General features: G+C 33.4%; 1 protein-coding gene across 6 annotated transcripts in view; it reads left to right on the top strand.

Moving 5' to 3' along the window:
• The window catches only part of LOC136036470 (uncharacterized), a 42,723-nt gene extending 27,996 nt beyond the window's left edge, over positions 1-14,727 (top strand). For all 6 annotated transcript variants that reach the window (XM_065718724.1, XM_065718722.1, XM_065718725.1 and 3 more), the window contains exons 3-4: positions 9,806-10,085; positions 14,205-14,727. In XM_065718724.1, the coding sequence (XP_065574796.1) occupies positions 9,806-10,085; positions 14,205-14,407 (483 nt within the window). In that variant the 3' untranslated portion in view covers positions 14,408-14,727. The remainder of the gene's footprint in view (positions 1-9,805; positions 10,086-14,204) is intronic.

Genomic DNA, 14,727 nt, shown 5'->3' with positions numbered 1-14,727 from the left:
ATTAAAAGTTCTAGTTGCCTTTTTAAGTAATCCAAAAATTGGAGGGCAACTAAACCTCCTCCCCCGCTCCTTTTCTTCTCAAAATCTTTGAATTAAAACTATGAGAAAGCCATTTAGCCAAAAAATATGCAGATTTCTTTTAATTATTTATGTGCGGAGAGCCAAAATCAAAACATGCATTAATTCAAAAACGTTCAGAAATTAAATATAAAACGTTAAAAAACGTTATTAAATTAAAACGTTCAGAAATGAATAGAAACTACACCGTATATGAAATGGGCTTTTCCTCCTCAACGCCCCGCTCTTTACGCTAAAATTTTTGCTGTTTTAAAAAGTAGAGTTACAAGAAAGAATTAAATTTTAGCGTAAAGAGCGGGGCGTTGAGGAGGAAAAGCCCCTTTCATACGGAGTAATTTCTTTTCGTTTTAAGTTTTAATGTCGCTCCTTACTTTCAGCTAAAAAAAACTTGTTTTTTTATTTAATAAAATATTAGGAACGAATATCGATGGGAAACTACGGCTGGTCTTTAAGAATATTTAGTAACAATTATCGCGAAAATTGACCGAAAAGCAAATCTACTGAAATTTATGGAAAAACCGTCTTTTTAAGACATTTTCCTTAAATTTCATACGGGATACCTTAAACCTTAAAATAGATGCTCGTGGTAAGTCGTGTCTTACCAACATTAGAATGTCAGTGGCGAATATCCAATAGAATAACCTTTAAGACCATTTAGTAAAAATTTTCACGAATATTGACTGATTAACCAAATATACTGAAATTCACTGGAAAATTGTATTTGGCTTTTTAACAAATCTTCAAAGTTGGGAAAACTGGGAATTAAATTTCTCATGAGAGAGACCTAAATATGCAGATATAAATTGTTTGTTAGTAACGGGTGCAAAATTAAAAAAAAGAACATTGATAGAAAATCAATGAAAAGAAAGCTAAAATTATTTAATACCAAACAGCTGAAGATATAGTTGTCACTGGGAATTAACAGGTTCTTAATGTTTTAATTTTTACTGACGAAAAAAATTGGCATGCTTATCCAATTAGTTTTGCTTGTTTATTTTCACGTATCAACGTGGCAACACTGACAAAAATTTGACAATAAATTAAATGCTTCATAATTCTAAACAACCAGAAGAAAAACTTTGGCAAATTGAGGTTTTCAGGTGTGAATTCAAATGGATCCGAGAAGAATATATGTGAAGATAAAAAAAATTTGAAAGAAGAAAAAACAAGGATATTTATAGCCAGTGAAAATGAAAACCTAATGCAAATATCTCGACCGAGACTTTCTGCTGTGCAAAAAAAGAAGCTTAAAAAGCAACCACTAAAATAAATAAAAACAAAACATTAAAAATCCCTACTAAAACAGAAGTAAAGTAAAATAGAAATAAAGGAGTCAATGTTTTTATTTTAATATTCTTGGCACTTCAAATAAATGGACCAGCCCTCATCTTGACACGGCGAGTCCGTTCTGACGTCAGAAGTTTTCTAAATATTAATATTTTCTTCTGTTTCAAAAATGGAAAAAGGTGTAGCGCGATTTTTTCGAAAAGCAGAAAAATGCTGAAAATGGGTTTTGACCGAGGACAACCGCCTGATCTCATTCTTTTTTGCATATTTCTATGTAAAAGCTGAGGGACAACACAACCTTGGAGTCAACGGCAAATCGTATCTTATATAATGTTTTGTTATAATGTTCAATTCAAATTTCTTCAGTTCATAAAGAAGATGACGTAAACCAACATTCACATATAGAATATATCCGGGTTGCAGCGGTAGTTTGCAACATAGTAAGAGACGGTCACGTCCCATAGTAAAGAACAAAATAGCCAATAACTCCTGTCAGGTCAAAAAAAGAAGTATACTATTATAACTGCCTTATCCAATACCCCTATATAGGAAACTGACTGTCTCTTAGCTGCAGTAACAAGGAAAATATATTGGTTCGAAAATCAAGAAAAGTGGCTCCAAAGACGATATTCTGCATCGAGGGCATATTTCTTCGTTTTTCTTCTTTTCCACAGATAGCTTGACCCTAGAATTTTATATACAGAAATGAGGTCAGGGACTGAAGTTGAACTATTGAACTAACAGGAATTGCAGTTGGTTTTGTTCAGCTTGTTTTTGCAAACATTCAACAAGTGTTTTTAAGGAAAAGTCAAAGACAATTCATTACTGCTATTAATGTTACATAGGAGTTAAAATCTATTTTTAAATCATCGTTAGTATAACCGATCTGTCAAATAGATTTCTTATTGTATCAAACCACCTGCTTTAGGTAAAACTAATACAAGTAGGCATTCTATTTTTCCAACTTTCACATTTTCAAGCCTTTTTTGTTTACATTAGTGAAAGTAATCACAAACCAAATCCGTTTTCCGTAGGGCGTAGACTTCATGTATTGGTGATCAGTAATGGTAACAATGATACAGTTTGTGGCAACGAACTAAAATTATGGAGCAACTCGTGCTAATAATAACTTAAACTTATAAATAATAAAATATCAAAACATTAATTCGTTAAATGCAATTAATTAATTCTTTTAAATTATTTAATTTTAAAGTTTAATAATTATTAGTAAATAATTATTAGTAATAAATTTTAATAATTATTAGTTCATTAATTCTTTTAAAGTTTAATTCATTCTTTAAACATTAATTCTTTAAATTAATTCTTTAAAGAATTTATTAATTCTTTAAATTCAATTCTTTAAATGAATCACCTTTGTAGGATAGCTCAAAGTAAATCAATTTCAATAAGTAAAAAACTATTCATCAAAAGTTACGAGCCTGAGAAACCTTCTTTAATTTTAGAAAAAAGGGGAACACTCCCAAGAAAGAACGTAAAACAAACAAAAATCATCCCGTATTTGAGGGGGCTGCCCCCTCTCCTCAAACACCGCTTTTCACGCTTAAGTTTGAATTGCTCCCCCAGTTAATGCTTTAACACAAGGAGACTGAGAGTTGGACAAAGAACATTTTTCACAATCCCTAAAGAATGGTGGTAGGGGTCTAATTGATTAAAATTTACTTTTTTAAAATATTTTTTCAGTTGTTATGAAAGACAATCGGTAAGCAAAACACATGCTACTGTCAACAAGGTAGATTTGTTGCACCCAAAAATGTTTTCAGTAAAGCATGAGAAAATCATTAGTACACAGAGAAAGAGGCTGAAGGGGGAGCAGCCTCCTCAGATAAATAACAGCTAATGTTTCTTTTTTATGTAATGTTTCTTTTTTTAGTGTCGCTCTTTACTTTCGTCTGATAAACTTTTTTTTTTGTTTATCTTAAAATGATAAAAGTTATATAATAAAATGGCAATAACAATGAGATTAACAAATAAAACGATAGTGTTTGTTATTTTTGTATTTTGAAGGTTTTGCTTATACAGAATAATTCTTTTTCGTTTTAATTATTATTAAAGTCACCCTTTACTTTCATTTTATAAACTTTTTTTCATTTGGTTTCTGTTCGTTTGAGCGTCAGTTTAGGGCATTCCCCCAATCATTTGGAGAGAAAAATTACTATCTAGCCCATGCCCCTCGATTATCCAGATGTGGACCTTTCTTGACTCTTCCCCCAGCTAAAAATCATGGAGCTACGTTCCTGATTATCAGTTCCATCCAAAATACTTCATTTCTTGGACTTCTTCTTAAAAATATCTTTATTCCCAATTCGCTTCCACAAACTGTTTGAAAATAATCCACGAATCCTTTTCGTCTCGTCATTAATTCTCATGAGTTTTTCGCCGCAATGGGTAAGACCCTGGCTTAGCTTCGCTAGGCATTTTAAATTTGCAAGTTTACTTATTTTATTTACTTTAAATGTTACGTTTAAGCGTAAATTTTTTTTACATACTTGGAATCAATCTAAAATAGAAATTCTTATTGTGTAGATAATGCTTGCCAACCTTCGTTTATTAGAATTTACATTACTATTGGCATGGGTAAATCCGTCGAATGTCGCTAGAGTTGGTCATGCTTTCCTTACAGATCGTTATCACGATCTGTTTGAAAGAATTAAATAAAAAACAAGTTTTTTTAACTGAAAGTAAGGAACGACATTAAAACTTAAAACGAATAGAAATTATTCCGCTATATGAAAGGGGCTGTCCCCTCTTCAACGCCTCGCTCTTTACGCTAAAGTTTGACTCTTTCTCACAACTCTACTTTTAAAACAATAAAAAACGTTAGTAAAGAAAGGAGAGTTTAGGAGGGGACAGCCCCTTTCATATACGGAATATTTTCTGTTCGTTTTAAGTTTTAATGTCGCTCCTTACTTTCAGATTTTGAGAAATATGGATGGGGGAGGGGGCCTAGTTACGCTCCAATTTTTTGATTACTTAAAAAGAGTACTAGAACTTTTAATTTGATTTGCGAACTTTTATGTTAGTAATAAATATTCTCAACTCACAAATTAACTTACGTAACGAACTTCTATATTTGTATAATTTTATTACATACATGAGGGGGTTCACCCCCTCGTCAATACCTCGCTCTTTACGATAAAGTTTGAATTTTGTTCCGATTCTTTAAGAATGACCCATGAATCACAAAGGCCGTTTAAATAGAATAAATAGTTATTTTGAAATTACTAAAAATACTGTAGTGTAAAGAGCGAGGTATTGAGGAGGGGACGAATCCCCTCATATACGTAATGATTTCTGTTTGTCTTAAATTTTAATGTTGCTCTTTAATTTTAGTTAAAAAACTCGTTTTTTTATTTCATTTCCAATTGTTTTTAAATAATGCTGGAAAATCCAGCATCCCCTTTATGGAGATTATCTTCCCCCGTGAAAAACTTCTCCGTGGAAAGATCCTCCCGCGTAAACCCTCTCCCCCACCAGAATAATTCCCCCCCTGAAAACGTTTGTATACCTCCCAATAACCAATACAGTGTGTAAACAATGGGCAAAGTTCATAACTTGCAGTTCTTCACCCGGGGACTGGGGGGGGGGGGGTTAAGTCGTTCTCAAAAACATACTTAATAGACTTTTCGAATATGCTGAACAAAATGACTATTTCAGAATTTTAATCCAGTGACTTTGGGAAAAATGTGCGTGGGAGGGGGCCTAGTTGGCCTGCAATTTTTTGGTCCCTTATATAGAGCACTAGAACTTTTGATTTTCATTCGAACGAGCCCTCTCGTGTTGTTTTAAGACCACTGGATCGACACGATCCCCCCTCGGAAACAAATAAAAAACGATAGAAAAAAACTAAAAAAAATGATTCTTCAGGCAAAAAATACAAAGTTCCACATTTTTGCAGATAGTAGCTTGAAGCCTCTACAGTAGGGTTCTCTGATACACTGAATCCGGTGGTGGGATTTTTATTAAGATTTTTTGACATTCAAGGGGGATTTCTTCTTTTTTGAAAATAAGGCAAATTTTAGCAGGCTCTTAACTTTTGGTGGGTAAGACTAAACTGGATGAAACTTATATATTTTAATCAGCATAAAAATCTGATTCTTTTGACGTATCTATTAGTATTAAAATTCCCTTCTTTAGAGTTTCGGTCACTATTGAGCCGAGTCGCTCCTTACTTACAGTCCGAACTGTTTGATAGTACGTTCAGACAATACGGGTAACTTTCGTAATTTTTACGTCTTGCTGGTATATGAAAGGTGTTGCCCCCTCCTAAACACTTGGCTCTTCACGCTAAATTGTTACTTAGTACTTAATGTACTTATATTAATGTTACTTAATGTAATTATACTTGATGTTATTAATGCAACCTGTAAACAATGTGGACAAATTCCACAACCTATAGCCCTATCTGCTATATGAAGGTAGTTACCCCCTCCTAAACACCTCGCTCTTATACTAAATTATTATTTATTACTTAAAAAATCTTCTTTATGGTCTAATTAAGTGACTCTTGTGTTCTAGGACTCGTTATTAATGGTTTGGGATAAAATCGTAACATTAGCGTAAAGAGCGTGATTTCGAGGATCGGAAATTTTTCCGTATTTGAAAGATTGCCCTCTCCTCAATACCTTGCTCTTTACGCTATAGCTACATTCAAGAGGGGAAAACCCTTTAAATACGGAATAATTTCTGATTGGTTTGGGTTTTAATGTTGTTCCTTGCTTTCAGTTAAAAAAAAACCTTGTTTATTTATTTAATTTCTGATCGTTTTTTCAAATAATACCGGTAAATCTGCCTGACTCTCCATGAAATATACCCCTCCCCCTCATTGGAAACTCCTCCGAGGTATTTCATCCAACGTATAGTGAGCCCCCTTCGTCAAATTCCGTCGAGACAGTTCCCTTCTCGCTGAGAATACCTCCCCCCCAGCGTAAAATGTCGTACAGACGATTCAGCATGAAAAATTCTTCTTATCATACTTTTATTTGTAAAAAGACTTTAATTTCTAATCGGTTTTCAATCACTCTAGATAAACCCCCTTCCGTTGAAATTTTTTCCAGAATCCAAAACATGCGGAAAATAACCCCCAAATAATTCCCACGAAACATACTTGATTCGGCAAAGAGAATATAAGACAATTAAAAATAATTTCGTATAGGAATTTTGTCAGGAAAAAATTTTTCCCTGGAAAATTCACCCCCGAAAATTCCCTCCCCAAGGAAGATACTCCCTGTGGAGATCCACCCAAGCACGAAATCACCCACCAAAAAATGTCTGTATACATCTCAATAACAAATACTACACTTAAACAATGAGAAAATTTTATAACTTACAGGCCTCTCCCCACGGACTCTGGGGAGTGGGGTCATTTTACCCCTAAACTCTTAATTATTTGATATATTTCAACTATCAACTATACTGAACAAAATGACTGTCCCAAAATTTTTATCAGATAACTTTGGGAAAAAAGGGGCGTGGAGAGCGGTCACTTGTCCACCAACCTTGTGTTACAAAAAGGGTTCTCTGATACGCTGAATTTGATGGCATAATTTTCTTGAAGATTTTATGATTTTTCGGGGTGTTTCTCCCTTTTTCGAAAATGAGGCAAATTTTCTCAGGCTCGTAACTTTTGATGGGTAAGACGAAACTTGATGAAACTTATATATTTACAATCAGCATACAAATTCAATATTTTGGTGTATCTATTGGCATCAAAATTCCGTCTTTCAGAGTTTCGGCTTCTATTGAGTCGGGTCGCTCCTTGCTTACAGTTCGTTACTACGAACTGTTCGATGATTTCACTTTGTTTTAAGTTTTACCGCCGCTCTTTTTGTATTTGAAGTATTTTTTTTTAATTAAATCTGACAGAGTATAGCTGATTATTGGCTAGTTTTATTCGCATTATTTTATATTATAACCCGATAATTTCAAATTCAATTCAGACATTCAGTTTAGGAAATCTTAAATGGAAAAAAGGGAAATTTTACCCATTGTCAAATCTTAAGGAAGGCGATTTATTTTTCTGAAAATCTTTATGGCTGACTGTCCTGTCCCCTTCCCAGTGGACTCCCTAGGCTTGCATGTGACTATAATTATCAATCTAACGGTAAAATATCTGAACAGTTGAGAGGGTCCCACCACCTCAGTACCAATAATTTCGATAAAAAGCCAGTTTTCAAATTCGATTTTTTTTTTTTTTAAGAATTGGAAACAATTATCGGAGGAAATTCTCCAAAGGAATCCGTATACAAATCCACATATGTACCAGCCACAGATAAAAATTTAATCTTGCGCCCATATGAAGGCGGAGCCAAGAAGTACCTTTGAGCATGGGAACACAACCATGAACCCAACTTCCTTCCTGGTTTACTAGTAATTATGCAATTTCAGGTTGCTTCATTCAGTCTGTGGTCAGAAACTAGTGAACAATAATAAACCACGACCTTTGCAAATTACAGTTTTAGGTGCTTGTTTGCTTGTAAGCCTGTGTAGGTTTTTTTTTTTTTTTTTAACTTTCAGTAAACCTGGCACACGGCACTAAATATGCATCGTACTACAGGCAGTGGTCTCCAATACTGCATCTTCTACTTGAATTACCTTGACATGTTATCTTATCAGGGAATACAACTTGAAGTATTATTTTTTATAGCATTATTTAAACTGTTGTGGACAAAGGTCGATTCAAAGAGTCTGCGTAACTTTTAAGTGACAAAATCTACCGGTTGTGGTTTTGTTCAACCATAACTGTTGCATACTTGTTCTTTCAACCATTTAAAAATTTAAGGGATAGTAAATAAAAATGAAAAACAACTTACAAAACTCTGTCGTCAGTAGGCCCACCAACCCAAAGTCACAACTCAGCCTAACCAAAAGCCCGTCTATTTTATAAATGCCAGGTATTGACCTATAATTCTCTTTAAAAAATGCTGTAATCCTACCAATTACCCGATTTTCTTTGGAATGTTCTAGTTTTTAATGAAGTCGCTAGACACTACATTGTTCATGACACTAATATTTTTAGTTCACATCTTGTCATGTTAAATTGTCAAGTCTTGTGACAGTGACAACGTAAGAATATGTCAGTTTTTTAACAGTGTTGTCAATTTACGAAAACTTAAATATGGATGCTAATATATTTCTCAGAATCTAAGGAGTCGGGGCCAATTTTAGCTTTTTTATTTTTTTACTATGAAAACACAAAAAAAAGACTTTCTATGATGAAATTCTCCCTCCACTCCCAAAAGGAAGTTATAAAAATTCAAGAATGGGGTCAAAAACGAGGGGAGAAGTATCCTCAATTGACACCAATTTTTTCTGATTTTAAATATAAGAAACTGCAATTTACCTTTTTCCATAGTAGAAGTCTACAAATTAGCTAAACGCGATACAAATTTCTGCGTATTAAATGTTTAATGCAATAATGTTATACGATATATGAACGAATTGGTACTTTGGCATCGATGCTAAGCATCCAGATTAAGCATCCAGATTAACGCATCCCATCCAGATTAATGAGCTTTGCCTTCAAAGCCATATCCAGGGGAAAATGAATATAAAAATTTTCTGATGCGTTTTTTTTTAAGTCTTTGGTACCCCCTCCCCTCAAAAAACTCCTGATTACAGCCCTGCTTGTCCTAGTTGCATATCAGCTGCATTTATTGGACAGGTCTTATGTTGCGCCTTTTGCTATCCTTTGTAAGCCACCCTTTGAAACAAAATATACCCGATCAAGTGGCCTGATCGCTCTTCCTATATATTATTTGTGTCTCATTATAACGAGGAGTTTTCATTTTTATAAACTGAATCATATTTCGTTTTTCTGTGAAATGTGGAAATAGTTGGAGCTTCAAGCTTTTCAAGTCAAAATTAAGATTGTTTTGTATTAGTATTTTCACTTTGTTTCCCTTTGATTCACATTTTGTTTAAGATTTTATTAGTTCTATTTATTATTTTTTCACAGTATATTGTTTTACGAGATATGGCCATTAAGCATAACGATAATTTTATATTATAACTGTTGTTTATCAGATAAATTTTATATTAAAATGGGGAATAAAACATATAAACATTTAGATGTAGAATATAGTTTGTTTTGTTTTTTTGCTTTTTTATATACCAGACATTTTCTTAACAACGAACTTTGATCCTATGGGTTTTTTCAAACCATTTATTTTATTTTATCGTTCAATTTTTACTATAATTTTATTTGAGACATATGAGTTTTGTTTGCCCTCTTCTGGCACTTTGCCGGGCCAGAACACGAATAAATTCGCATATCCTCTAGTGTACGAATATAATCGAATTTATATTACAGTATCTTAATACATCTTGTATTATAAGGCTACTTTATTTGACTTTTTTGTAACAAGCTGTTATTTTTTTAGCTAACCACATCATATTTTATGGACCCAATAATTCTTTTCAGGTTGGAAGCGACTCCAATTTAGAGGTAAACATCGCTAGCAAGTCTCGCTCGTTTATTCGCAACCTACAAGCAGCTGATTTGTACAACCTTTATCAGACTTTAAACAATATGAAAACTGAGCTTATTTGGGCAACGAGTCCCAATGATGAAGAAAATGCCCCGGAAGTAACACGACCACAGAAAAGGAAAACTTTTGCCCGTCGGACATCGGTGACAAGCATGCCAATGTCATCTGCATCAAGTATCAGCACTGCCATATCAGATACGGACTCTGAAATAGGTAAAAAACAAAGTTTAGTTTTGTCACAGACCAAACATGTAGAATACAGATGTATAACTTGTCTTTCCTGTAATGTTCTAAAAAGGGGTCGGGTATAATGCGTGCCTTTGGAGCAATTCATAACAATGGAACTGTATATACTAAAATAGTATTGCCTTGCCTCTTCAACGATTAATTTCTGTTTGTTGGCCAGTATCAATTGTACCATCATAGGATTTAAATTGAAAAGTAATCGGAAAGAAACTTATGATCAGTTAATAATTTGTTTTTAATTGACTTGAATTTTTGTAAAGATCAGATATTCTCATTTAGTTTGCTTATAACAGACAGAATTTATGAGAATTTTTGCTTTTTTTATTAAACAGGCAGAATTTTTTTTTAAGTTCAGAAAAGGGCAGTCCCTAAAAATGCAGTAGAATACCTGCTAGAATAATGTTGAAAATAAACTCAAAAGAAGTATAATCTAAGCAATTCTGCAGCTTTAGAGTTCCTTATGGTACTATCCGATTCACTTGAAACGCTTGCCAACACAGAGGACGTAAAATTGCGTTTCCTTTTCAATCAAATTTCATAGTCAAACCATAGATTTTCAATAAATTTCGATTTTGTTTGATTCCTAGTGAAAATTCCTCAATTCGCCCTTTTTTGTATTGGTTAGACGACGCTTAGGCTCATAAAATGACCTTAAGGTATCGAGTCCCCTTAAACAAAGGTTTCATTTTAATGATACAGACTATTTTTGCTCTCTTGTGATCAGAGGCACCATTTATTGTATTAGTAGATTTTTAATATATTAGCTCATTCCCCCCCCCCCCTCAGACAACCATTTCATTTCTTAAAGTGGCCGGACCAGTGTTATCAATTATACCAATGGTGGTCAATTAGACCAGTGTTGTCACTTTCTTGGTAATATTAAATAACTCTATCTCTCTTTATCAATGCAGAGATATAGTGATACTCTCTTTTCAAATGTATGTAAAGAGTGACGGTAAAATAAAAAAAAAAAATAAATTATCACAAATATGAAAAGTGGGATGAGGTACCACCCCTGAAGCCTGTTCTATCCACGCTAAGGTTTTATCACGACTCTCCTGCACTCAGGAGAGTCGGCTTCGATACTACGGGCTGGTTTCGGTATTTTCACAATGCAGAATAACATGGGATTTTTCTAACTATGAGGGAGGCCTTCCCCCCACCGAACCTCCGATCTTTAAGGTAAATTCCACTTATTATCACAATGGCAAAAAGCTTCCTGTTCTAATTAAACGGCCCTTGTGTTTCAGGAGTCGTTCTTACAAAAATGTGACAAACAGTCAAATTTTAGCGTAAAGAGTAAGGTTCTGGGCCGAAAGATGATTGGCTTGATTGTATATTTTTTTTAGAGAGGCAAGAATTTATTTTAAAGAACCAAAAAGAAAATATTGGCCCTGTCTGCACTAAAACTGTTGTTTAGTGGAACTGTTGTTGTGTTGTTTTGAATTCTCTTTTAATGATATTTCTCTCAGTTCTCTAGAACCCCTAGTTCGATACGATTACTCCTGGGAAAAAAATACAAACAAATAAGCACGCATCCGTGATCTTTCTTCTGCCCAAAAAAAATTCAAAATTCCCTATTTTGTTGGATAGAATCTTGAAAATATTACATCACGGTTTTCTTATATACTGACTCTGATGATATGATTTTTATTAAGGTTACTTGACTTTCTGAGGATGTAGTCACTTTTTTCAAAAAGTTGGAAAATCTTCTCGGGCTCATAGGTTTTAATGGATAGCATTAAACTTAATAAATGTTACATATTTGGAATCAGCATAAAAAGCAATTTCTTTTGATGTACAAATTGTTATTATGACCATTTTCTAGAGTTTTGGTTACTATTTGGCCGAAGGAATTGAATCTTTGTTGCGCTGTGGTCTCTATTTTCAATGAAAAAAAGCAAACATACTTTAGATTTTGGTTTGAACGACTCCCTTCTTGATATTATACAGTCACAGGCAGGATCCGACAACCTAATACAACAACCGTCATCAAATAGCTGAGATTCAGCGCTATCTATCCAACGAGCTACATTTTTCGAATTTGGTTCGCAATTTATTCATGTTATTTATTGTTTGAAAAAACGTTTAAGATTGCCCAAAAAACAATGTTTTCCTATTTCTAAGCATGTTTTGATCCATCACTAAGAACAATCTCAAGCAGTATCATAATTCTCGCCCGGTAAATTGATAGATCTGTAATTAATGAATCGAATCACGCATGATTATTAATTTTTTGTTCTAATTCTGTCGTTACTTTTACTGTTACTGCTTCTTTACTCTTGTTGTTTTCTAATATTTTCCATCGTGCAGGGCCAAAGTTTCTATTTCAATCATAACCTGAATGACCAACAAGGTCATTGCTTGTAAAACTAAAGATGTGCCTAGACTTACTGAGCTTGAAGGTTTTGACTCTTTCACTATGACAGTTCCTTTGAGTTTCCTAATGAAACCAGTGAGACCAGCTTTGTTTATGACGCAAGTTGAGAAAACTGATGAGATGATGAGATGAAAATGATGAAATGATGAAATGAGATGATTAGATGAAAACTGATGAGATGATGACTGATGAGATGGCAAGATGAGAAAACTGTGTGGCTATGTAAATAGTAATTTGATAGTTTCAACCGAATTACTATTTCAGAATTTTTGCGGGATTCCTTTTTGGCCCTACATAATGGCATAAAAGACCAAAAGGAAGATTCCTGTCTCATCCTTCCCGGTTAGAAAGTGCACTTTAAAACGAACAGCCAAAGAAAATAGCAAAAGGCTTCCGAGATCCAAAATCTTTCTACTAGTAACTTCTCTTTTTCTCTGCCATAGCAATCTCATCGATCCCGAAAGGAAAGTCAATTATGCTTCAAATGCAAGTAAGCTTTGTCACTAACTTCTGAAGTTCTTGACACTTCTTTTTCAAATAATCAAATAATTTGTTTTTGTTAGTCCCCCCTTTACTGACATTGGGCTCTGTGGGCTCTGTGAAAAAAAAAATCCTACGTTCCTATTACAGCTAGACTTAACCAAAGCTTGACTAGATCTTATTGATAGTTGGTATCCATTTGAATGGCAAAATCTAAGTATTAGCTAATTCTTATTGTGAATGGACCTTAGCTAACCCTGACTGTTGTACAGTGTGTAAGCTCAGTAATAATTAATTCTGACATCCTAATATTCTTTTGCTACAGGCAAGGTTATTGCTAACCCCATCCTGGGAAGTATTCTGCAATAGATGACAATTATTGATCTAGCCACGTGTCACTTTAAACAGTTTGGATTCAATGGGAATAACAACATTATTAAACGCACTTTAGTAGAGTAGAAGATTAATTGGGTAGTTTAGAATGCAAAGTAGAGCAATGTCAAAACAACATTATAGTCATACTTGTGGACATAAGAATGAGCACAGCAAAATGATAATGCATCCCGTTTGTGATTTGATGATCCGAGCTTTTCCACGTACAAATTATTGAACACAAATGCTATAATCATTCAGATTGTAGACTTAAGGCATAATGTTTTTGAAAATTAGACAAGATGGAAGTAAAAAATATAATTATAATAATAACATTGATATTATCTTTCATAATACTGCTTTAATATATAAGCGACTGAAATACTTATTGATGTTTTCTAATCCCATAATATTGTTGTATTATAAATACGAGTAAATTAGAAATGGTATTTTGTCAATGTCAAAGAACAAGTGTGACGTTAAAATATCTCACAGGCTTTTGTGTATATGTGTGTTTTGTGTATTTTTGTGTGTGAGGTTCAAGCTCATGAAGTTTAAGCTATTGTGTGTGTGCTTATGGCTTCATAACACGTTTTGTTTTTAATTTTTAGTATTGACGGTTTGCGTTTATTCTTTTTTCTTTATTATTCTTTTTTATTTTTATTATTTCTTTTTTTATTATTCTTTTTATTCTTTATTCTCTTTTATTCTTTTTTCTTTTTTATTATCTTTTTTATTATTCTTTCTTTTTTATTATTATTATCATTTTATTATTCTTTTTCTTTTTATTCTTTTTTTTATTTTTATTTTTTCTGTGAGTTTTATTTGTTTTAAACAGCAATTCTTTCTTCTAGGAACAGATCAGGATACAGAAGATTCTGGTGTAGAAATAGAGAGAGACTCAACTCTTGACGAAAATGAGGAAGATTGTGTTCAAAAAGCCGCCAGCCAATTTATGAGGCACCTTTTCGGACTCCGTAAGAGCTTAGAGCATTTGACAGACACCGCAAATTACCTCACGCGAAGGTACCACCTAGAAATCGGTTCTTGTGATTAGCAAAATCTTGTCAGTGAGCAGTGATTTTGATAGATCATAATGTCTTGCGTGTTTCTGGTATATCCTTATTGTAAGTCTGTGTGATCAATAGCGATTTGTTGTGCTATAGATAGAAGTGACTTGTGCAGTTATTATTTAAAAGGATATTTTTCTATTTTATTGTTGTTTATCGTATTTGCCACGGCTCAATATGATTACTCATGTTAGGAAAGCGGTGTAGCTGTTGGAGTAATTTGATTTCAGATCATGATTTATTTTACTTTCTTCCCTTTTTTTCTACTTTTTATAAGTCTATTTTAACATTATATTTTTCTTTGATA

The sequence above is a fragment of the Artemia franciscana genome, chromosome 15 (assembly GCF_032884065.1).
Source record: "Artemia franciscana chromosome 15, ASM3288406v1, whole genome shotgun sequence".
In the NCBI taxonomy this organism is placed as follows: domain Eukaryota; kingdom Metazoa; phylum Arthropoda; class Branchiopoda; order Anostraca; family Artemiidae; genus Artemia; species Artemia franciscana.
This window is presented reverse-complemented; position numbering and strand designations above follow the sequence as displayed.